Here is a 26,597-nt window from a genome sequence, read left to right on the forward strand (position 1 = left end):
CAAAAGAGAGAAATGATATTTTTTGTTCTCAGGGGTCTAACAGCTCAGATAAGTTATGACCCAGCTAAATTTGAAGATTAGACTCTTGTCAGCTTTCTTACTACTTCAACTACTGGCAGTTTCGTGTGCGCATTTAGTTCTCCTGCTTAGAAGTATGAAGGACAGGAGTGTGTATTTGACACTATTTAGCTGACCATAAAGACAGTGTCTCTCAAAATGTACAATTTTACCAGATTATTTAACGGTTTTATTAAATAGAAATAACCTGAGAAGTAGTTATGATGGGAATCATGAACCAAATTTGGGCTTCCTATGCCCCCGATTTAGGTGATTTATAAATGTAGTACTTAAAATTGGACCCAGTCTCTGAGGACCTCGCTGTTAATGCTTTGTTTCCAAATTTGGATCCATAAATTCTTAATTTCTTATCTTCTAAATTCCCAAATTAGGGTGAAACTTAACTTCTTTCTAATTCCTTGCCAGCTTGGTGAAAGTATCTACTCATCCACAAGTTTGTGCTGCCACTGCTATTAACAACTCTACTTGTCTTTGTGAGCACAAATACCTTGGCACTTCCACAGTAAACACTTTTAGTTCCTCATGAAAGCATTGCTGAGCATCACAGGTACTCAGTATGTCTTTTTTGTTGACTCAGATTAAGTAGTCATGATGTTACCTTATAGAAGTGATCCAATCCTTTATTATCAGGACACATTTGGCTGTGGTTTGCCTACCCCTTGGGTTAGCAGTTTGTATTCTTAACATCTAATGCCTTTCCTTATCTTCCTGTATTCCAGTTGCTGTGTCTCAAACTGACGCAGAAGAAAAACGTCAAAGTCGCATTAGCTCCTTAGCTACTCAATCTCATAATGCAAGACCAGCTTTTAAACCAATGGGTATAATTTCTGTAATGCTTCGATTGATGTCAAATTGTTGTATCTTTAAAATTCGATATCGTATTAACATCTAACTATATTCTCTTTGTAGTAACCGATAGCTCTGTTCTTAAAAACGACATGAAGCAAAGATTAGCAAAAGAACGTAGACAAGAAAGAAAACGACAAGAGGAAGGTATATTTTGTTTGTGTTTTGTCCATTTTTTTTAGTTTATTGTTTTACATTTACTCACGTGTATACAGTGTTTGGGTATATTTTAGAAGGTATATATTAGATGTTTTCCTTTAAATCAAAATGAATGAACTTTATGTAAACATTTCTGAATTGGTTTCCCTTGCTTTTCCTAGTGCTCAAACTTTTTCAAATGGAATATAAATAATCTTTGTTTTGATTGAGGAGAAAGACAGAGAGTACTGTATTGGAAGAGTATTTTACAACTGCGTAGATAATCTCCAGGTTTTCTTCAGGAAAAATTTGAATATAGGAAAACATGTACTTCCATGATTGGGTATACTACTACCTTCATTAATATAAAATCTGCGTGCTTAATACTGTCCCTATAGATGAGGATTGTGAAAGTAGTTTCCTAATAGAAGGAAGCAAAACATATATTCTGGCCATGTGTTTTTTAAGCCTGTATTTTAAAATATAGCATATTAATCTGGTGGAGTTTGACTTGATCTGAAGTCAGCAAAATTTTACATGAAAGAAAACATTTCTTGTTAATTTGGAATTTTAGTTTGGCCAGAATGAAGGTCATCTGGCTTGGACACTATAGTTCTTCAGAGTTAAATGAATACCTAGTGAAAAATGGTTCTGTGGTGGCCACCTGTGTTTACTTACATAATTAATCTTTAGTTACTAGCATAGACTGTATTGTTTTAAGAAAGAGAATGAGATAAAATAACCCGTTCCTTCTACGTGTATAATGTGTAAAACTTAAATATTTTCTTGGTTCTACACCTTGAAAATGTATTTGGAATATTTCAGCCAATAAAGAGATGCAACTCCTTGAGAAGGAACGGAAAGCAAAACTTCAGTTTGAAAAGCAACTGGAAGAAAAACAACGGAAGATAAAAGAGCAAAAAGAAAAGGATGAGCGAAGGAGACTATCTTCAGAAAAGAGAAAACAGAATTTAGAAGCTGAAACAGTGCGTACTTCTGCAGCCTGTCTGTCTCACTGCATTGCCTGTATCTGAAATACTTTTTTCTTAGCCCTTGTCCGCCTTTCCTGACCCTTTGGAAAGGAGACAATCTTGATACTTCCTGTCTTTGTTTCCTTCCCCTCAGCATTAGAGGCACTCGCCCTGTCCTGGTAAGGTCCAGGAACATAGACCCACCTAACTGCCTTCCAGAAACAGAGCCCTGTCTACCTTCAGGATGTAGCTCACAGGATGCCTTTGGTCTAGGGTTTGCTCTGAGCTGTTCTCTCTGCCACCAAAAAGCATACATTGCTGTCCCATTGCCTAGAGGCTAAGGGCAGATCCCACTGCCTCCCTTCCCTGACTTGTCCCATCTGATTTTCTTCCACCTCTAATTGTCAGAGCACTTGCTGTCCTGTCTAGCTCTCCCTCCCTTCCCCTGTCCCTTCTGTTCCTGCCAGTCCCTTTCCTGACATAGTTAGCATTCACTCTCTTGTTTTGTGGCACTATTGCTGCCTTTTTCTCCCTCTTTTTTCTTTTCTTTGGTATCTTGGGCATGCTATTATGAGGCAGTGGCTTCATTATGTCCTTTTTTTTCTCTTCTGTGTCCCTTCAGTTTCTTGTGTTATTTATTCTTGGCATCTGGCTATTCTGTATGATTTTCTCTTTTTGACACTACGTTTTTCTCTTGTAGGTCATTCCACTCCTTTACTCTGAATATGCTTGATTTCTTCTGAATCTGGCATGCTCTCTGTGATGCCATTCTCTCTGTCTAGTCCAGTTAATCTTAAGTGTCCCTAAATAGATCTGGGAGTGACTGACTGACACACAAAAACTTGTACTTGATAAAGAAGTTTGGCGAGGGGCATGTTGTCTGAACTGGAAAACTTATGGTAACCAATATAATGAATATATTAAAAGTATTGGCATTTATTTTTCAAAGGAGAAATATAGAGCTGCTGTTTCGCGTACTATGCAATGGAGTACTCGTTTTGATCAGCGATCAAAGAGATGTTCATGGGACGGTTCTACTGAGAACACTGAAAATAAAAATGGTAAATAATATGATTGCTAAATTTTAAGTTCATTAGTGTTCATATTTAAACATTGGCTTGCATTTTCAGGAAGGTTTTCATCTGTATACACTAAACAAAAATGCAATACACAGTAAATTTATATTTAGCTATGTCATATGCCAATGCAGAAGAAAAAGGTAAGATTTTATAATAGATTTTAACTCAGGATACCCTAAATCTTAAATTTATAATCACCATAAAGATGCCAAATAGTTACACAGCTTATCCAATGCATATTTTTTGAGGTACTAGAGATTGAACCAAGGACCTTGCACTTGCTAGACAAGTACTTTACCACTTGAGCCACAGCCCTTGTCCCCTTTATTGTTTTGTTTTTAGGATAAGGTCTCACTAATACTTTGTATAGGCTGGTCTTAAACTCTTGATCTTCTTGCCTCCACCTCCCAAGTAGCTGGGATTACAAGTGTGCACCAACATACCTGGCTCTCCTGTATATTTTCTGAAAAAAAAAATAAACTGTCTACCTTCTTTACTATTGTCGCAATAGAAATTTCCCTGTACCTGAACATAATTCTACACATTTTCATAGAACACAAGTTAAATTTGTGTAGTTTGAAAGGAATGATCACTTGAGCCCCCAGGAGTTTGGGGCTAGTTAGGCAACAGAGTAAAACTCTGTCTTCAAAAATCAGTAAGTAAATACAAAGCAAATACCACTTTTGTGCATTGTGAATTGAAAAAGCGTAGTAACAGGTTGAATTTTAAAATGTATGTTTTACATTATTAGATAAGTTGGCATGTTTTGAGCAATGCTGACAGCTATAAAACTCTACTGCAATAAATGATACTGGGTGATACCATTTAAAGTGTAATTAATTGTAGCTGTGGTTATCCAAGTAAAAGAGAGTCTAAAAGTATTTTATAGTTGTCATATCTTGAAAAGGATTTCTGGGGCAAAAAGAACGTTTGTTTTGTTCAAATTTACATTGCTGTTTGTTCTCTTAAGACTCCTACAGTTTTAACAATGAGCTTGAAGGGTTTTTTATTTTGTTGCCAGTCTGAGTGCAACACATTTTCTCTTGTACTTGTCTGAGAGCAGCTGATCCTTTTACCACTCCATCCTCACTATGCTTTCCCAAAGCATTGGATTCATTCAGAGTTAATGTTAAGGAGATTTTTCCTAGCACCTTAGTTGTCATACAGCAAAAATTAATTTATTATTCACCAACTAAATCCTTTAGAAAAATCAGGTAATATTAATTACAATATCATATATATGTGCTTTCATTTTAATATATCTCAATTGTTCCACAAGAGTTGACTATGTTTTACTATCTCATTACCTTCAGGAACTAACAAAGATTTAATATACTGAGTCAACAGTAGTGTGGTTTCATTAATGTGTCTACTTGCCATATTAATGAGACATGTAAGCAGAAGGGACAGGTGATGACTTTGAAGGTAGCAATTACTTAAATTGCACTGAAGGAGCAATTCCAAGTCATCACAATGTATTTTAATTTACAAGTCCCCGGAAGAGAAATTCTCTTTTAAACAGATATTCCTCAGCATCAAAGCTAGAATATGCCAAGTAAAATGGAAAAGTGTCTACATGAAGCAGGCTGTTTCCCTTATGAGTGGTTGGATTGCATAAGTTGTGACATCAATATCAAATGCTAATGCTCATGTTTGTTTAAAAATAGTTATGACTAATTATAAATTACTTTTAGTATTAGACACAATGGCTTGTTGTGTAGTCCTAACATGGGAACTCTGGTGTTGTCAGATAATATCAGACATTTTCCCTCTGAATTTTTACCATTTTCTAACTTTTTTCCTTTTCAGAAAATGGAGTAAAGTAATTTTAAGTTTGGGGGTACACAAGATCTCTGTAATCTCTTGAAGTTAAATAAATTCTTACAAGCAGGGGTAGAGAAGATTAAAAATGTTTGATAAAATGAGTAGCTGACTCCCGAAATAATATATTTAAGTCATTTTTGAAAAGAAAAGTAATACTCCTTTGATTTAATCTTTAGGAAAAAGAGAACTTAAAAGAAGCTCATCTCTGAATAGAAAGGACAGAAGAGAGCGCTCTCATGGTGACAACCAGTATGTGAACAAGCCAGGTGATTATTTCTCAGTACAATTCATTTTTAAGCATGTTTATTAGCATATAATTAGTTGTACAGGGAGGTTTTATTGTGACACTATATACCGTATATGCTTACCATATATCTTGGTTAGATCTACCTCCTTCCTCCATTATTCTCCCAAATCCTGCCACTCCCTTCTTAAGACAATTTCAACAGGCTTCATTCTTATGTTCATACACATATACAAAGTACTTCGACCATATTCACCGTCCTTCACCCCTATGTTCGCTCGCCCCTCCCCCATTAATACCTACCTCTGCATAGGACCTGTTTTACATTCCTGTCCTTCGTTTTTTAAGTGTGTATTCATTGTTTAAAGGCTTTTCGTTGTGGTATTTCACACATGAATATATTATCTAAGTACATATCTTAAGTGGTGGCTTAAAAGTGTTATGTGGCCACACTTTGGAGAAAGCTTCACTCTTTTGCCTCTATGATCTTTTTCTTGTTTTCACTGCTTGAATTTTTATTCCCCCACATCTCCAATCCCCTCTGTTTTTCAACAGCTTTCAGTAAGTTGACTTGTGCCACCTTCATCACTAAAGAGAATGTACTTCAGCATTGTTCCCCCTACCTTTCTCTTTCCCTCTTCCCCCATCCCCCTCATCCCATAGACAGTCCCTCAAATACAGTCATGGCTGACTTTAGCACACTAAAGTGTTTGTTTAAAGTAATTTCTTTTCAACACCTTTTCCCTAGTACTACCCATTTACATGTGTTTCCTTGCTTTTGTTTCATACTGAGCCATTCACTTACCAGAAGACACTCTGCTTAATCGATTCAGGTTAATTCCTATTAGAACAAATGCCATTGTCAGAGGGCTCTTCGTAAACATGATAGACTTACTGGAGCAAAATATTTACAACAAAATTCATTTTTTTCCATTTTTGGCAGTATTGAGGTTGAACTCTGATCATCACTTTTGCTAGGCACACTCTATTGCTTGAGCCTCACCTCCAGACCTTTTTCCTCTGGTTATTCTTGAGACAGGGTCTTATTTTTTGCCCAGGCTGGCTTGAACCACAATCCTTCTGTTCTCTGCTTTTACACTTTCTGCCATATCTGGGATGACACACACATGGCACCACACTCAGCATTTTTTTCATTGAGATGGAGTCTCAAATGGCCTGAAACTGTGGTCTTCCTGATCTCAGCCTCCCAAGTAGCTAAGGTGACAGGTGTGAGCCACTGGTGCCTGGCAGCAACTCTGTTTTTGGTGTTGCTTCTGGTTCTGTACTGTGTCTGTGATGCATTTTCACTGAATACTTCCTGTGTTGTATGTAATTCCTGTGATTTGCTAATAGTCTCTTTTCTCTGTTCCTGTCTTATACTGTCATGGTATATTGTTTTTATCTTGTGAAATTTCTGACTTTATGGAATTTTCCTCTGTTCTCATTCAATTACAGTCATCAGCAATCATGTCCTTCGTTATATACAAGTGCCAATTCGTAGCCACAGCAGTGATGAATTGAAGACTTCCACCGTGCTTTCTATGTTAGGAGTCAAAATGAATCTTCACACAAAGTTAGATATGACTCCCCTGGAGAAAGCAGACACCCCTCTTGAAGCAAATATGAGCATATCCCCCAAAGCTAGCATGGCAATACCATCTAAGCAGTCAGAAGTGCCACCTGAAGTGATCGTGGAGGTGCCCCCCCAGGTGAACGTGGAGGCAGCCCCCAAAATGAACATAGAAGTGACCCCCAAGGAGAATGTGGAAATGCCTCCTCAGGGGAATACAGATGTGCAACCTGCTGTACACCCCATGGTGAGCATAGCTACTACTCCCATGGCTAGCATGGAATCCCCTGTGTTAAGCTTAGACTCATTGCCTTTGAGCGTGGAATCATCCGCATTGGTGAGTGTGGAGGCATCACCAGTGGTGAGTTTGGACACCTCCCCTGAGACCAGCATGGCTATATCTCCTGAAGTTGGCATAGACCCAGCTAGCATGGAAGCGTCCACTGAGACAAATGCGGATGAGACCAGTGTGGAAGTCCTACCCGAAGTTAATGTAGAAGAGAACTTGGAAGCTCATCTTGAGGGAAAAGCTGGAAGATCATCAGACGCAAGTATGAAAGGACCATCTAAGGATAGCATAACACCTCCTAAAGTGATTGTAGATGTGGCATCACAGACAAGTGTAGACATGCCATGCAAGGTGAGCATGAATGTGTATCATAGGCCAAAACAAGTCTCCAGAGGTTTGTCAGGTGCCTTGTAGTGACACATTTCCTAGTAACATATATGCATTTTAGCCAGGTCAGATTTTATAACATAAGTAACTTATTGTTTGTGGCATTCTGCACTCCAATTAATAAATTACTTCAGCTAATTAAAACTTCTCTGAAGTTTGTTGTACCAGCATTTCACCCCAGAGATGAAATATTAGGTAATATTAGTAAACTTTTAGTAGAAGATAGAAAACATAACAGCTTATGTGAACTGTTTCTAAATTCTTGAGGAAAAAGTTTTTGAGAAATGTTCTAACCCTTAATTAAGATTCAGAAGTTGAATTAGGTTTTGAAGTAAAAGATTTCCTTTAAATTAATTGTTTCTGTTCTGTACTGGAATTGTGTGATATAACTTCTTAGTCTAGAAGAAAGTATCTTTGTACTTGTTTTTCATGCACTAAAGGGAAATTGGGGGTTTAAGGAAGTAAAATTTTTTTATGTATGGTACTGGGGCTTGAACTGAGGGCCTTCACCTTGAGCCACTCCACCAGCCCTATTTTTGTGAAGGGTCTTTTGAGTAGGGTCTCCAAACTATTTGCCCAGGCTGGCTTCAAACCATGATCCTCGTGATCTCTGCCTTTTGAGTAGCTAGGATTACAGGCGTGAGCCACTGGCACCTGGCTATAATTGTCTTTTATGCAGAATATTTTTCTCCCCAAAAGAAAGCTAGCTACAGCAAAATAATTGCTAGTAATGTCTTACCTTATTGCACCAATCTGCTCAGAAACCAGAACCGAAAACACAGATTTCAAACCCTGTAATCAAAAAGCGTCCATCATCACACATACCTTGTTATAGATGGCCATCATCTGCCCGTGGGTGGCGTTCACCCTCTCCAGTATATACTACGTAAGTAGCCCATTTGCAACTAATTCCTGGTAGGTGCTTTCCCAAGACACATTTCATATCAGTGTCTCATAAGGGAAATAAATACTATGCGTATTTATTTTGTCTATTATAAAAATGCCCACATTACAATAATGTCATTACCTCATAGTATCAAAACATATTTTATGAAATCATATATTTAAAATAAATTAGCACACATTTGGTACTTTTTCTCAGCAAACAGAGTCAAAGGAACCATTCGTCATCACCTATTCCAGTTTTACCATCAATACCAGCACATACTTCTCTGTCGTACAAAATAACACCTGTCCAATGTACTGTATTTGTGCCAAATGCATTAGGTTCCATCAGAAAGAAGAGAAGAACAGCGTCTACGAGTAAATCTGAGGGTGATGTCCAAAAACAGGATCTGTGAAGGTAAGCTTATTTTAGCAACACAGAAGATCTTAAGGTACTTCGGGAATGGTCAGCTTCATTTCATTTCCCAACTGAGAGGACTTTAGGGAATGATCTTTATTTCAGATAAAGAGAATTGAACAACTCACTGGTCCACTGGACTGTTTCTTTTCTACTTGCTTGCCCTTGTCTGAACTGCTTACTCACCTACCCCTTTGCTTTTGGAAAATCCGTTTTGGGAACTGCTAGAAAAAGCACAGGTTGGATGAGAGGGTTTGTCTAGGTAATCCCCGTGGGCCTTTCCATTTCCAGTATTGCATGGTTCTTGCAGAGAGCACAGCTAGCTTATCATGGATGAACAGGTTTGAAGATGTAAGTCAGTTTCCATATATAGGCCATAACATGTGGTGTGCCTTGGTGTGTGCTGGATGTAAGTTCCCGAAAGTGTCACATTGCTTTTTTTTTTTCCTAGTTTGCCTATCACATGTATCCTTACACCTATAGACACTACTTAAATTCAAACCTCCTGGGGAATTTTACTTTTTTAAGGAATTCCACCTTGAATTCTTTGTCACAAATGATTTTATTACAAACTATTCATTCTTGATGTGTCTTAAAATTTTCATTGTCACACATTATTTAATTAAAACAAAGAAATCAGTTACCTAGACTAAAATATTATAATGTGCCTCCATGTCTTCACCTTATTTTCCTGATAGTGTTGGTTTCTTTTGTTACCTACATCTGACCACTTTATGATAACCAAATGTATATGCTGTTGTCAGAGTTCCGCTAAACAGTACTAAAAAGCATGCACAAGTCTTCACATGTATGCCAGTTATGTTTTGTTTAGTTGAGTAGGGCTTTTATTCTTCATTTGGACTTGGTATACCCTTGGCTTCCCCTATATTCAGTATATCTTAATCATTTTTCTGATATAATCATTTGATTCAGCTATCTCAAAATGGCCATCCTTGTTGCATTTTGGAACGAGATCTTGTTTCAAAGAAACAAAATGTTAATTCTGTCATCGGGGGTTGGCGTGTGATTTATAAATTTTGGCCTATGCATCATTTGGTTTTTTAATGTTTTCAGCTGTGTTGTACTTCCTTGTTGGACTGAGAGACAGTAAGTTCCCTAAAATAACTATCACATGTTTATTTAAACTGTTTCACATGTTTATTTATTATCAGTTGGTGCTTAAATAAACACATGTGTTTATTTAAACATGATCTTATAATAAATGCTCATTAGGAACCTCAAGGCTGGAAGAAGCCCCCAAAGTTTTGACCAAAAATCACCATGTCACTCATGAAGAAGAAGACAAGAAAGAAGACAAACCGCGTGACAAAATGGAATCTAGGTCAGTACAAAATCATCCTTTTTATGCTGTAACACTTTATTTTATTGTAGCCCAAATTTTGAAAATTTTCTCTCAGGTTGCAAATTCTCCAAGAGCAACTTGGTTTTTTTTCAGTGAGGATCAGAATCTCTCATTGCCTTCTAGACAAGTAAGGAAAGTATAGGCAGCATTTAAAGCCTTTGTAAGTGGCCGACCAAAGAGGACCCTGAGTCCTCCATACGTGTTCTTTTAGTTTTTGTACATGTGCCAATAATGTACATGTTCTAGGAGAAGGCATAGAGAGATTGAAATGACGTCCAGGGGTCTGTCTCTCAGCAATAGCACCTGAGTGACCACACATTTCTGTTCGCATTAACTGGGGTCAGCCCCTTACTTTACTTTTTTTAAAAAGTGTAAGTTCAGGATTTGTAACCCTGAAAATTATACTTACTCATGTTTTACCTTGGGTGCATTCCAGTGACCTTCATGACACCTGAATCTCATCAGGCCAGTGAGTCACTGCTGGAATGACATTGTATGGTCAGCAAATGTCATGTACAGCCAGCTATGTGCATTTAAACTTGAAAGAAAGGCTCTTCTGTCTTGAGGCCTATTTTGTCTTGGGCGCTATAATGTCATTCTCTGTTGACTGCCTGCAAGAAACACCTGTAGTACTGACTTTATTTTCAAGTATTAAGCGTTCTTTAAAATACAACCCTTTACTTCCCATACACTTTATGTGGGCTTGGAGAAAAGAGGATGTTTAGAATAGCAAGAAATTACAACTGGAAAACTATCACTCATTTCCTCGAGCACCGTTAGACCCACATCTAAGTTACCCATGTCTTCCCCGGGTGAGATTGGGTGTGAGATGCTGAGGGAATCTGACTGTAAAACAGATAAGGACTGATTATTTCTCTCTTGCATGTGTGTCCATGTATGTGTTTTTGACGGTGCAAAGTAGTCCAGTACTTGGTAGAAATCTCTTTACATTCCCATGCATAGTTTCCCCTACTTAAAAAGGATGAATTAGTCCTATATAGTAACAACACAGACAATGTAGTGAATCGGTATAAGTTATGTTAGTACACACAAGCAATTTCGCTATAAACATTCACATACTGCTGCATGCTGTGTGTGTGTGTGTGTGTGTGTGTGTGTGTGTGCGTGTGTGTGTGTGTGTGACTAAAGTAAATACTAATTTCTCTATACGCTCTTGGTGTTACTAGGAAAGAAGACATGGCAGATGAAGAACCAGCAGAAGTACAAGATGAAGATGGATTTCAAGAACAAGGTTTAAAAATGAATAAAGAATTCCAGCCAGAAGATGATCACGGATTTCCCCAGGTTTGCTGGTTTGACATACTAACAGTGGATAAGAACCAGCAAATAAAGTTCAATTGAAACCCAAAGCAGCAATTGGTGTCTTTGAGCACATGTAGCATTCATGGCTGCATCTTTACCTTACAGTCTCACTGTTACCCAATACCACTGCAGGTCAATTTCAGCCACCCTTGGCAAAGTTCTGAAGTGTTTCTCAGGGGCAACACACAAAAGCAGAAAGCAGCAGATTATAGATTAGTAGTCCTATAGTTTAAAATCCTAATTGCTTACACAGACTAAATGTCCCAGGTCAGTTTTCCCCATTGTGCATTCTGTGATGCCATACAGGGCGTTCAATTATACTTTGCCTCCCCCAACAGGAGAGAAAGTGAGATATTACAAATGCCTTATCAAATTGACCACCAGGAATGGCTCACCCTTCTAAATCCAAACCTCTGGATAAATAAATCCCCAAGCTGAGTTCAGACTATACTCATTTTGAATTATTCCCGTAGCTCAATTTATTTTCTCAGTTTTCACGTATCATTCATCAAACTGCTTACAGGAAAGTTTGATAAGTGGTTGTACACACTTCAGGAAGTAACCTTTACAACTCCTCTGAGCTTTTGAGAAATGGAAGAATTTTGGATCCTGTTGCCTTGTAAAGGGATAGTTCTATAATCATTTACATTTAAAGAAAGGTGGTCTAATATGCATAATGATAACCATGACAACTGGAAGCTTCCAGTTAAAACTTAACCTCAGTCTTTACATTTTAACTAATGCTTTAAAAACTGATAATCCTCGACTATGATACATATATTGTATATATAGGAATCCTCAATCAAAATATTATCACTATTTAACTTTTTAAACTAATGTTCTCTGATGTCACTCAGATATACTGAGATTAAATGAAACCCACTAAAAACTATTAAAAAGGAGAAGGGAGGAGGGAAGGTGACTAAGACTGTAATATACATGAGGTGATTTTGACCACAATACATTACACACACGTTCTAAGTATCACAATGGGGTCCTTTTGCATAATTAACTTACACTAATAAAAATGTTTTAAAAATATTTTTACATAAATTTCCTAGAAAGGGGATACCAAAATAAAAAATCAGGAAGCTGTGGAGAAACACAAGAAGGGACATGAAAGAATCATGTTACAAAATTTGCAAGAAAGATTAGAAAGAAAAAAGCTACTCACTCACTGTCTTGGGGTCATTGTGTTGAACAATGTTGAGCACAAGATAACAGAACATGTTTTTGAAAAACACAAAGCAGATGTGTGTTATTAGCCCCTGACTGTTCTACTATATTCTCTTATCAAGGAGCTGACTTCTACACAGAATTGACCATTCCTCTCCTCATGGACTCTTAGTGGTTATTACAGCAGTGCCTCAACATGTCAAACCTTTGGGAACAGTGCTTCTTTGAACAGAGTACCTCCAGTCTGGTAGGGGTTGTTGAAAGTTAGAGTTTCTTCTAAAGTAGACTGGAATTTGCAACTTCTATGTTCGAAAGAAGTGAAGGCCTCTGGTGGAGGGGGCGCAGGGGATGTGTAAGGTAGGGCCACATTTTGTGTAATTGATGTGACTAATCTGGGAGACCTGGCCCAAGTGAGGTGCCTCATGCCTTCCTGTTGCTGAGATGGCCAGGGAACCACCACCTTCTTCACCTGCCTCCTTTTCCCTCCGCTGCCCCGTCTTCTCTTTTTAGTGTCAAAATCTTCACTGGGTAGCACCGTTGAGGCACCATAGTTTCCTTAATGTCAGCTTCCGGAATGGTCTAAGACTAAGATCCTATTGAAATCTCTGCTTGGTTTGCAAAAATATGTGCTTAGTCTAAGTAATAAATTTTCATGTGTATGAAAATAGGAGTGAGAAGTTGTCATTTTGGGTGTTTGTGGTGTCATAGCAAGCACAGCTGCTGCCATTCACAGCATCTTATAGTTGAAACCTGGACTGGAAGGAGAAACCCAGCTGTTGCCCCAGGTCTTTCATTGTTTAAATCTGTGGTTTTGGAGCCATTTCAAACATTGTCCACCTTTGCAAAATGGAGATAATCAACTGCTCGAGTGCTACTGAGTTTTAACCTCTTTTCATGTTTGAATTTTTATTTCCCTTTAAATAGACACTTAAGAAAATCATGAAGCGGACGAGAGAGACAGATGGGAAGGTAATCTCCACACTCCGACCACCAGTGTGCAAGAATTCTTCTTGCTTCACATTCTTGCTAACTTTTTCACTTTTGCCAATCTGGTGATAATAAAATAAAGTGCATTCGCATTTCCCTGGTCGTTAAAAGGTTTGAGCGTGTTTTCCTGTCTCTAGCTCACTTTCGTGTTTCTCTCCAGTGAAATGCTTGCTTAGGTCTTTTTGCCCAAAACCTTTGAGTTGGTTTTTCTTTTTCTAACTTTCTTATAGTTCTTTGCATGTTCTTGATAATGCTCTGTTTTGGTCGTGTGTTGGACATATCTTCACTCAACTTGTGGCTTGTTTTATTATCATCTTATGCCGCTTAGAAGCTCCTGGTGCTAATGCTTTTGCATTTATTAACATTTTCTGATGACTAGCAAAGTCAAGGGCCTTTCTCATATGCTTACTGGCCATTTAGAGATCTACTTTGGTGACATGTCTTTTCAAGTCACTTGTCCATTTGCCTATTTTGTCACCTGCCTTTTAGAGGTGTGTGTGTGTGTGTGTGTGTGTGTTTTACCCACTCTAGTTATGAGTCCTTTGTATATCTGTGGTACAGGGATCTTCTCCCATATTATAGTTAGCCTCACTCTCTTAATATCTTGTGATGATCCAGGAGTTCTTCATTTTAATGAGCTCCAATGTACCCTTGTTCGTTTATGGCAAATGCTTTGGGGGTCTGTTTCATAATTAATTGTTTTGCCCAACACCATGTCTTTTTTTTTTTTTTTTTTTTCATTTTTCTTTTATTAGTCATATGTGCATACAAGGCTTGGTTCATTTCTCCCCCCTGCCCCCACCCCCTCCCTTACCACCCACTCCACCCCCTCCCGCTCCCCCCCTCAATACCCAGCAGAAACTATTTTGCCCTTATCTCTAATTTTGTTGTAGAGAGAGTATAAGCAATAATAGGAAGGAACAAGGGGTTTTGCTGGTTGAGATAAGGATAGCTATACAGGGCATTGACTCACATTGATTTCCTGTGCGTGGGTGTTACCTTCTAGGTTAATTCTTTTTGATCTAATCTTTTCTCTAGTTCCTGGTCCCCTTCTCCTATTGGCCTCAGTTGCTTTAAGGTACCTGCTTTAGTTTCTCTGCATTAAGGGCAACGAATGCTAGCTAGTTTTTTAGGCAACACCATGTCTTTTGATGGAGCACATGCATTCAAGAAGTGTTTTCTCTGGATTCTGTACTCTTTCTATTTTATATTACAGAACTGATTTTCTGGGGCCAGGGGTGTGGCTCAAGTGGGTAGAGCACCTGCCTAGCAAGCACAAAGCCCTGAGTTCAAACCCCCCAGGACCACCAAAAAGAAAAAAAACCTGATATTCTGCCTGTTTACAATTGCCAAGTTCTCATCATTCCTACTATTTCTAAAGGAGCATGAGAATGTAGAATCAGAATGTGATTTCTGAAAAGTGCTGGGAGTCACCATGTCAAAGTTCATTTGCGACTGGAGGCGTGACTCAAGTGGTAGGGCACCTGACTTGCAAGCACAAAGCCCTGAGTTCAAGCCTCAGTCCCACCAAAAGAAAAAGCATACGATGAATGTATTTTGTATTCATATATGAAAATAAAAGAATGAAACCTGTTGAAATTGTTCTAAGAAAGGAGAGAAGGGGGAAGAGGGAGAATGATGGAGGAGGTAAATCTGAGATGTGTTGTAAGCACATATGTAAATATCACATGTATGCTTAAAAAAAGTTCATTCAACTTGCGAAGCAGAGATGGCTCCTATAAACCTAGCTTCTCAGGAGGCAGAGATCAGGAGGATCATAGTTCAAAGACAGCTCCAGCAAATAGTTCAACAGACCCTATCACAAAATTATCCAACACGAGAAAGGGCTGGTGGAGTGGCTCAAGCCATAAAGTACCTGCCTAGCAAGTGTGAAGCCCTGTGTTCAAACCCCAGTACCACCAATATTAAACAGTTCACTTAAGACATTGGCTCAAAAAGTTTGGCCTCAAGCAACAGCCAAAGAACTTTTTAGCTCTTCACTGACTGGTCCCACCCTGGCTTTAATTAGGATTCCAAGCAGGCAGAAGACAAATTGGCGGTCCAAAGCTGAAGGCCCTTGGTCAGGGAAATTTTTCATTCTTGAATGTCTTAGCTGAAAGACAGAAGTAGGGTGACCTGCCCCTGTCCCCTGTATGTAGGTTCTTGGAGCCAGTTACAAATATTTGATTTTTTTACCTTTTATTTGAAATGCCAAAAGTCAGCCATCAAACCAATCTTTGCTTTTGTTTTGTGAGACAGGATCTCTTTGTGTAGCTCAAGCTGGCCTGGAACTCACTAAGTAGCCAAGGCTGGCCTTCAACTTGAGGTCACCCTGCCTCAGCATCCCAAGTGCTGAGATCACAGGCAGGTGCCACCACGCCCAGCTACCATCAGTCCAGTCTTCAACTTTGACCTCCTTGAATTCTAAGGCAGGATGATTAAATATTAGATATAATCACGATTTTCATTTTTAAACACAGGCTTCAGAAACATCTGACAAGGACACATCTGAAGAGGATGAGGCTGACGATGAGGATGAAATAGAGGGTGATGAAGACCCCCTTGATGAACTGTCTGCATCAGGTGTGCTTGCCACCAATGGTTCTGTTAGCCATCATTTAGGAACTGGACTGCCTAGGCTCATATTCAAAGCTCCTCCACTTCTGAGCTTTGTGGCTTGGGGCAGGTCACTTAACCTCTCTGTGCTTAGCTTTACTTTACCATCTGCAGAAGGGGAAGCTAATGTTGTCATGAGATTTCAGTGAGCTAAATCTGACTGATGGATAAGAATAGTGTCTGACATGTAGGAAACTCTCAAATATCAGCAGCAGCTGCTGTTATTTTATACATCATGCTAACAGACTGTTGGTGGCAGCTTTTTCTCAGTTGAATGTAGGGATTGCTGGCTTTTCATAGCTCAGAGTCTCAGAAAGCATCCATGATTGACTACAGGTGTAGTCTCATTAAGGAAATTGCAGTTGGGTCATGGCATGAGTGCCCTCTAAAACGTATTGTTGACTCCGTGTGAGTAGGAAGCACTTTATAGTAGAGGCAATTGCCTTTGAGAAAACACAGTTCATCCATCTTCATCCCATCAGCAGATGTTGAACAGGTAAGTCAGGTGTTGTACAAATGCTGGGGAATGAAAAGCCACAGCCTTCATCATCAAGGACCCATAGCCAGTGGGGAGACAGACATGTGGGCCAACAGTCATAGTGTCACAAGATTAAAAAGTTAAAAGAAGGTCAGTCAAAATACAGTGGGAACACAGTGGCAGGAGCCCCTGAGTCTGGGCCTATGAGGAGAGGTGAAGGTAGTAAGGAGCGTTTGAGGGGACACCAAGCTCAGAGTCATGACTGGCTAGGCAGCAGTCGGGCAGGAGCAAGAAGTAAGAAGCAGCCCTGCCCTCTGGCCATCAGTCTTTCCCAGCAAAAGAGAGAGGACAGTTTCTTAAAGATGGTCACTTTGTGTATTGAGGCCCAGGTAAGGGTGTGTACAGGGCAGCATGGGGCCACAGCTCAAGTATATGGGCCTGGATCCCCAGAGTCCTGCCGGCCTAGTACTTCCTGCCTCAACAGGTACCTGTACCTCCCCCACCACACCCCACATCACCTCCAGATTACAGCTTTTGTTTTTTCTTGTATTTATTGTTGAAACTCCAGTTTCAATTTTGTTTTGTTTTCTTCCACAGGCATCCAACATAGAAATTCATCTTCCAAACCCAAGATGCCTTGTAAAAATGCCATGAGAAGACCTCAAAAGCTGGCGGTTTTACAAGCTGCAACCAGTGAGGGCGACTAGAATAAAAAAGCCTATTTTAACACTGATATGAAAGACAGCAGACAAAAGAGCACAAGATCCTCAAGGTGAGTCACTCAGCTCCTCATTTATCCACATAGGAGAGTTATAACTGACATTCTGAGAATTCTAAGCAGTATTATTTCTTGAGCCCTTACTTCACACGTAGCAAACACTGTGAGGCACTCAATTTAACAGAAACACACTGATGGCCTCCAACATCCTTCTACGATTTCTTCACTGCTTTAGAGTTTTCATTGTAGCAGTCTTCGACAAGTCTCTGGTTAAGCTTATGCCTACTCATTTTTTTCTTTTTGAGGCTATGGTGAATGGGATTGTTTTCCTGACTTCTTTTTCAAACAAGTGCATTGTTGGTGTATAGAAAAGCTACGATTTTTACATCTTGCTTCCTTGGTGAAATTCCAGATCAGATCTCAGAGTCTAGAGGGCTTAGGATCTTTTAAGTATAGGATCATCAGCAAACAAGGATAGTTTGACTTCTTCCTTTCCTATTGAAGGACTAAAGGACGGACTGCAGGAGGTCCCATAAGGTGATAAGTGATGAAGGAGAAAATCTCTCCTTCCCAGGAAATCTCTGTCTGCACCTGAGAGACATCTCTGGACCCAGGCAATGCAAAAAAAGGCTATAAAACCCAATCCCCAACCTGACCCATGGGATCACTGGTTTCCGGGTTCCCCTGCATTCTCCAATATGCAGTCTTTCTCTTCTCTTCTCTACAAATAAAATCTTCCTGACCTCTGCTGTTGGAGTCCACCTGTGCTTTCTTCCTCAGAGCGGGCTCAAGAACCCTGAGCACCTGAAATTCCTGCATGTGTCATCCATGCATCACTATTTGTATTCCCTTTCTTTCTTTCCCTTTCCTTATCACTCTGGTGAAGAACTCAAACACTACATTGAAGGAAGAGTGGTGCTTGTGGCCAGCCTCAATTGCTCCTGGTTTTTCAGGAAATGCTCTGTTGTTCTGCATTTTGTGTAATATTGGCTCTAGGCCTGTCATCTGTATCCCACATTGTGCTTGGGTATGACCCTTCTATTACTAGTTTCTTCAGGTATTTTTATCATGAGAGGATGCTTGATTTTATTAGAGGCTTTTGCTATATCTGTGTAGGTGATTGCATGATTCTTGTCCTTGCTTCTGTTAGTATGCTGCATTGCATTTATCGATTTGTATATGTTGAACTATCCTTCAGTCGTGCAACGAAGTCAGTTTACACATAATGTATGATATTTTCAATCTGCTGTTGAATTCAGTTTGAAAGTATTTTATGAAAGATTTTTGCATTGAAAATGAGGCACAGGCTAATGACATCGAAAACATATTCAATAAAATAATGGCAGTAATTTTCCCAAATCTTGGGAAAGATTCTCTGGAGGCTCCCTGAATTTCAATTGTTCCTTGTTTTCTGCTTGCCACAATAGTTCAGTCTCAAATAGTAGATAGTCTCTCAAGATGGCGAATGGCTATTCATTTTGGAGTAATTAGAATTCTAACCACATTATCTCTTTCCAGATCACATACAAAAAGAATACCCCAAACTGGAAAAGCTGCTCTCAGATCCACCATGAGCGTCAACACAAATCAGGAGTGGATGTGTGGCCAGGTAATTGACATTAGTCACAACACTGAAACACCTGCCACAAAGTCCACCCCTGATACATACAAACACAATGTGAACGATTCCATGGCATCTTGCTAAAGTACTCAGGCACCTTTAGACCATAAGATAAGGCACAAACATTTTCCAGCCCGTTTGGGTATGGCCTCATTCCATCATCACAGTATACAGTCTTTGGAGAAGAGGAAGAAGACCGTGGTGAGTCTACAAAACTGATGTAGAGGGCTCTTCCATTAAGTTAGTTTAGGGAGAATAGTTAACTCGAGTCTAATTTTTATGTCCCACATTTCCTGCCAGATATAAAAAATAAGTCCTTTTCAAAATCCAGATTCCTCTGAGCTCCTTGTCCTCTGGTGGCCTGACAAACACGTAGATGTTCCTTATGGGCAGAAGGTTACGGAGATCTTTGGAATTTGTCCTTTATTCTGTGTTTCCAAAACCATAAGACCATTGTTTTTCTCTCCTTAAGAAGCTCTCTTTTCACTTAAGTGAAGCATCGTGGGGTCCTTTTGGAGTTGAGGAAGTCAGGGGCATTTATGAGAGCACCAGGCGTCACCAAGTCTGGAGGGCTGCCAGAGGTCTAGGACCCACCCCAATGGGAGGCCAGAACCAAGTTGCCAGAGACCACCAGCAACTCTATTAATCTTTCTTTTCTTATACCCCCGATTAGACATACAAGCCTCGTGGGACCAGGGAGATTGATCATCTTCTGCTGGATAAAACCCCCACGCCAAAGACTCAGAATTTTCTGCCTCATACTTGAACCTAGAAAGAACATGGCTGTCAAAAAACAAAAGAAACAAAGAAGACATCCAAAGGTCACCTTGACAACTACTTCAAAAGTTGTTCATATCATCTTGTTTGAATAAAGAGGTTTCTGTTTTCCTTGAAAAAAATCACCATTGTCTCTCTTGTGTGTGTAGGAGTGAGTGAATCAGAGTGAGTGAATCGAGGGTGCTTTCGTTAAGTGGTGACAATCCTGTTTCCTAAAGAATCCTTTTGCAGGAATTATCCTCTCTCAGTATATATTGGAAATCCTACAAATAATGTTTATTCTGTTTAGCAATGACATCAACTTTGGCATTTGGAGTTGTGTGAACAATTCAGCTTGCTGAGAACAGCTATGTCAGATTGTTTGCAATATACAAACACTGAAGGCTGTATAATACAGTAAAGTTTTACCATGATAAGTGTATTTTTAATCTTGCCATGGTCAGTGTATAGCATTGATACTTCAAATGCTGGGGGTCCTAGAATCCGTAACCTTAGAACTGTCGGCATCTTTTACACTCATCAGTGTTTCCTTTTGAAGTACATATTGTTGTTTACCTGAACCATAGATGCCTTTTTTGTGTACATAAAACAGTACTTGGCTGTTGTTGCGGGATACATTTAATTGCTCTGAATGTCAAATGTTTACCTTTTTCTGCTTGTACTCCCCAAACCTGTCCTTCAGTATACACTCAGGCTTGGAGCATATAACCTAAACGTGGTTGTCTTTCTGTAGGCACTGGCTGCAGTTGAGGACAGGAGCAGTGCACACAGCTGTACACACATGTACGTATGTACACACGTATATCTGCACACACATGTACATGTGTACACACACATACCTACCTATGTACACACATGCAAAGGATACGGCACGCCATGAAACTTGAATGTGTGACTGAGAGGTGTAAAGGACTCTACTTGCCTAAGTCATGGGCCTCACCCAGTGAGCCCTGTGATTGGTCACACTGTTCTATAGGTGACAAACAAAGAAATAGTGTTTTAAGAACAAGACAAAAAACCCTTGAATGCACATTCCTTGTCCTAATGCCAGTGAGCTTTCAGTGCTGAACCACAAATATTTTAAAGCAGGCCAGTGTTCTTTTTGCTCACTGCTCTTGGATTAGTAAAAGGAGAGAATTATTCTTTGTGACTCCTGATTCTTTGCTCGTCAGAATCTGTATCCTTGTTATCAAGTAGGGTGGGATGTGTCAGGTTTTAAATTATTTTTATATATTAGCCGTTTCCTAAAGAAGTCAGAGACAATCACCCTAAAATGAATTTTTTCTCTCTTCCATTTTAGGATGATGATGATGGTGAGTATGATTATTTATCATTTGATTATTCTACTGGGAGTACACTGTGACATTTACAAACGTTTCTACAATATATCAAAGTTGAATTCACTCCTCCGTCATTCTCCTTTATCTCCTCTCCTCCCATTCCTGGAAGAGTTTGAACAGGTCTCATTTTTCCATTTTCACATATGAGTACATGATATATCCACCATATACACCTCATACTCCTTTCCTTATATCCTCCCCCCCACCGCCACTGTTACCAACCCCCAGACAGGACCTGTTTTACCTTCCTGTTCTCCATTAAAAAAAAAAAGACATTTCTGTTTATTTAAGATGACTATATGGGGAGTTTCACTGCAACATTTCCTTGTAAAATGGATTTCTGGTATTATTCTGCACAAATGCCATGTGTTGAAATGCCCTGTGATAGCTCCCTGTAAATGTGTGCTCTATGAAATAAACTGCATGTTTTGCTTTCATTGTAATAGTAAAACCTGCACTGGTGGTAGTGTTAAGGTGGCACCAATTGTTAACCAGGCAGTGAACACAGGCAACCAGCAAGTTCAATAAATACTGATCAGATCCAGTGATTTCCCTCTTCATCTAGTTGTCCACCAGGCAGAATTCCACTTTTAGGACAAGCAGGTGTGAGTTTTCAAACTGGTCTTCTGGCAGCTATTTGAATGCAAAGCAGAGTGATCTTGATCTACCGGGCTCAAGCAGTACTTCCTCTGAGCTAGTAGCTCTTCCTTGCCAAGTCTGGCACCAGATGCTGTTGATCCATCTGTTGGAACTGTGGACGTGGGTGTTCTTTTCACAACTCCAAGGTGATGATGCACGGATGACACGTGCAGAAATTTCAGATGCTCAGGGTTCTTGAGCCTGCTCTGGGGATGAAAACACAGGTGGACTCCAACAGCAGAGGTCAGAAAGATTTTATTTGTAGAGAAGAGAAGAGATAGACTGCATATTGGAGAATGCAGGGGGACCCAGAAACCCGTGAGGGAAAACCCGTTAGGGGGAAGTTTAGTGTAAGTTTCTGAGCTACAAGCACTAGAAGGCTTACTGTGGCCATTGCTCTGAGGCATCCTGGCCTTCCCTTGGCTACCTGATCTAACTCTTTGCTTAAGTAACCTACTGACTGGGGAGTGATGCCCCAGAGTTGAGTCACCACTCCTAAGGCCAGTCCTCCCTTTTCATAGACATATAATTGAAAGTTCTCTTGTACTGGGAGACCCAGGACAGGAGCTGTTATAAGAGCCTTTTTTAACCTGTGGAATGCATTTTCTGACTTCTCATCCCACTCAATAAAGAGCTGGGTTTCCTTCTGTGCTTCCTTAAGGATTTGATATAAGGGCCTGGCTAGGTCTGCATAGCCCAGGATCCAAATTCTACAGTATCCTGTGACCCCTCCCAAAAAAGGCCCTCAATTGCTTTAGAGTTTTAGGTAGAGGAAACGTCAGGATTGGACGGATTCTGTCTTCTCCTAGAGACCTCATTTCTTTCTCCAGGACAGGATCTAAATATGTAACCCTAGACTGACACAATTGGGCTTTTTCTTTAGAGATTTTATAACCTCTATCTGCTAAGAAGTTTAGTAAGGACTCAGTGGCTCCTGAAATGACAGGCTCATTTGGTGCACAGAGCAGGAGGTCATCTACATATTGTAGCAGAGTAGCTTGTGGATATTGCCATTCTGCCAAGTCATGGGTTAGAGTTAACCCAAAGAGGTGGGGGCTGTCTCCGAATCCCTTGGGGAGGACAGTCCATGTGACCTGTCCAGACTTTCTTGTGGGGTCCTCAAAGGCAAAGATAGGTTGGCTTTTAGGGTGTAAGGGAATGCAAAAGAAGGCATCTTTTAAATTGAGGACAGAGTAGTGAGCAGTACCTGGAGATATTTGGGTTAAAAGCTTATAGGGATTTGGAACTACAGGGTGGAGAGGCACTACTGCTTCATTGATCAGGCGGAGATCCTGGACTAGCCTCCATTTGTTAGGTCCCTTCCTGACACCGAGAATCGGAGTATTATATGGGCTGGAAGCGTTCTATTAGCAGTCCCTGTCTCTTTAAGTCTTTGGTTATGGGAATTACCCCTCCTTAACTTCTGGCTTTAAAGGATATTGTTTTTGATGGGGAAACCAGGAGGGGTCCTTGAGATGAATTAGGGCTGGGGCAGCTGTTCGTGCCCATCCCACAGTGTGTCCATCCATCCACACTGTGGGGTCTACCTGTTCCTCTATTAGGGGCAAGCAAAAGTACTCTCCTGGGGGTAAAATAGCTGTACCCCCAATTTAGATAGAAGGTCTCACCCTTGCAGAGGAGTAGGGGTTTCTGGGACAATTAAAAAGGAGTGACAGACTGTTGGGGATATACCCAAAAGACTGTGACACAGGTTACTCCAGAGGCACCTGCACACCCGTGTTCATGGCAGCGCTATTCACAATAGCCATGTTATGGAACCAGCCAAGATGCCCCACGACTGACGAACGGATCAAGAAAATGTGGTATCTATACACAATGGAATTTTATGCAGCCATGAAGAAGGATGAAATGTTATCATTTGCTGGTAAATGGATGGAATTGGAGAACATCATTCTGAGTGTGAGGATAGCCTGGCCCAAAAGACCAAAAATCGTATGTTCTCCCTCATATGTGGACATTAGTTCAACGGCAAACACAACAATGGGATTAGACTATGAAATGAGTGAGTGAGCATTGCAGATACATGAAATATATATGATGAGAACTTGGCAATTGTAAACAGGCAGAATATCAGTGATTTATCTGTTTGTTTTATTTTATTTAGTGGAGAGGGGGCAAGTATATAGGTGAGTTGGAGGCAAACTAAGGACACTTTTGTAGTGTATTGTTCGCTCTGGGATCATCCAGTTCACACAACACTGAAGTATATCAGTGCTTGTTGACGCTCGAGACAAGACAATACATAAGCTATGGATAATATCATGGGCCAACACACTACCAAAATAAAGAAATAAGAACAAAGCAAAGCTAAACAAAATAAACAAAAACACTGATACCCTTGTGAATAATATTTTAAAACATTCAATGTCAAATATTCAAATTTCTATTGTTAATGGCAAACATTATAGTAAATTGTTTCAAACAAAATTAAGACAAGATTTCACTATCAAAATAGTTATTGGATTTCTAAAAGTGTCTTTGAAAGTATTTTCCTTTTTATCTCTTTGTTTTTCTCTCAATTTTTTTGTCCTATATTGAATCCATGTCCTCAATTTTGCTTTTTTAATGTACCCAAATATTCTTTTCCTCTATTAACTGTATTTCCTGGTAATAGCTAACTGCATTAATTCTTATTTGATTTATGCCTTCTTAGTAAATATTGTGTTTAGTAGGCAGGTACTCTACCACTCTAACAGCCAATTTTGTATTTGTTATTCTTTTAAATAGGCCCTTAATTTATGAGTGGGCCAGCCTGGACTGAAATCATCCTATTTTTGCCTTCCTGAGTAACTGGGATGATAAGCACATACAACGCTGCCTAAGTATACTGACTGGCTCAGATGGGATCTCAAAAAGTTTTTACTGGGACTGACCTCATACCATTATCCTCCCAAAGAGCTGGAATTACAGACTTGAGCCACTAAGTCCAACCTATATTTTCTTTAATATGTACATATTTTTATGTACTGTCCTTTTGGATTAGGTTCCTAAAACAATTGAAACATTTAACTTTTGCCATCTAAATTAAAATAAGAAAGTAAAAATAATACAGAAAGAGTTTTAATTGGCATAATTTCAAAATTTAGGATTCACTGTATCTGGAGTTTCTTAGATCATTCTTCATAAGTTAGATTATTAAAAAATTACTTATGTCACTTTTTTTGCAAATCTACTATAATAGTGTATGGAAGGTTCTTATAATTTTTTTTTCACTGTTAATTTTATTTACTCCAATTGTATTTGTGTGTGCTTCATTTCTTTCTCTCCCTTTTTTAGGCATATTGGTAAAGTTAGCATACAATAATATATTATTGGGTGTTTTACTTAATGCAAAATAGTCAAAGTAATGCAGTTCTTTTTAATAAAATTTTTATTAGACTATATTCTTTATATGGGGGGATTTGAAGTGAGAATTCCAATCAGACATATATTGTACATTATTTATATTTCCTTCAGCCCCTAGCCTTCTTTCCACCCCATTTAAAGCAATTGCAAGAGGTTTTTGTTATTTTTTTTTCTTTTATTATTGATATGTGCATACAAGGCTTGGGTCATTTCTCCCCCCTGCCCCCACCCCCTCCCTTACTACCCACTCCACCCCCTCCCACTTCCCCCCACCCCCTCAATACCCAGCAGAAACTATTTTGCCCTTATTTCTAATTTTGTTGTAGGGAGAGTATAAGCCATAATAGGAAGGAACAAGGGTTTTTGCTGGTTGAGATAAGGATAGCTGTACAGGGCATTGACTCACATTGATTTCCTGTGTGTGTGTGTTACCTTCTAGGTTAATTCTTTTTAATCTAACCTTTTCTGCAAGAGGTTTTTTAGTTCTATTTCATATACTTATATGTAGTCTATCCACCATATACTTATACATGTTCCTATATATATATATAGAATATATAAGGATATATACTTAATATCCTTCATTCACCCCCCCACACTAATACCTTCCCCCTGTGAATACACTGTGTTTATTTTACAGTACTGTTTTTTGTAATTAATATTTAGTTGATGTTCCAATATCTATCCACTGTGGGTGTGCTTTACTCTGGGCTCTTTAATCCTTTCCATTGCTCTCCCTTACACTTTACTTCCTTCCCCAGATTTTCAACAGATTTCAATACACATTCTCTGTCCTCTACTTTCATATCTTATGATATGCAACATTACTGATGTTCTGTCATTCTCTTTTCCTTTCCCTCTTTCCCAGTTTCATAGAGAAGTTACACTGTTACAAAGATGTTCTACTTCTGAGTTTGTACATGAGAAGCTTGTTTTTGTATATAGGTTTAATCTTTGGATCTATCTTCCACGTGTTACAGAAAACAAGCAACTTTTGCATTTCTGATCCTGGCTAACTTCACTTACCATGATGTCCTCCAGTTGCATCCATTTACCTTCAAACACCATGCCATTATTCCTTTTGGCTGAGTAATGCTCCATTGTGTATATAAACCTCAATTTCATGATCCATTCATCAGTTGTAGGGTACCTGGGTTATTTCCAGCACTTAGCAATTATGAATAGTGCTGTGATGAACATCGGTGTACAGGTGTCTCTACTATATCCTGTCTTATGTTCTTTTGGGTAGATGTCCAGGAACAGTAGCACTGGTATCTCTAGTTGTTTGAGGAATCTCCAGACTGCTTTCCCTAATGGACTAATATACTAATTTGCATTCCCAGCAGCAGTGTATAATGGATCCTATTTTATCACATCCTTGACAGCATTTGTTGTTGTTACTACCCGTGATTATAGCCATTCCAACTTTGGTGAGATGAAATCAAAGTGTTGTTTTGATTTGCA

The 26,597-nt window shown here is 39.3% G+C and overlaps 2 protein-coding genes across 7 annotated transcripts in view; one reads left to right on the top strand and one right to left on the bottom strand.

The window, feature by feature from the left end:
- The window catches only part of LOC109675936 (uncharacterized), a 529,573-nt gene that overhangs the window by 183,925 nt on the left and 319,051 nt on the right, over positions 1 to 26,597 (bottom strand). The gene's annotated exons all lie outside the window — the stretch shown is intronic.
- LOC141410464 (uncharacterized) lies at positions 476 to 20,039 on the top strand (the record flags this gene model as incomplete). Its single annotated transcript, XM_074062199.1, has 15 exons — positions 476 to 551; positions 798 to 896; positions 988 to 1,071; positions 1,888 to 2,048; positions 2,983 to 3,094; positions 5,113 to 5,202; positions 6,636 to 7,390; positions 8,654 to 8,729; positions 9,963 to 10,071; positions 11,280 to 11,397; positions 13,516 to 13,560; positions 16,059 to 16,161; positions 17,270 to 17,444; positions 18,909 to 18,999; positions 19,685 to 20,039. Coding segments are annotated over 13 exons (1,938 nt in total), but the record flags the coding sequence as incomplete, so codon positions are not given.

Source organism: Castor canadensis, chromosome X (genome assembly GCF_047511655.1).
Source record: "Castor canadensis chromosome X, mCasCan1.hap1v2, whole genome shotgun sequence".
Lineage (NCBI taxonomy): Eukaryota > Metazoa > Chordata > Mammalia > Rodentia > Castoridae > Castor > Castor canadensis.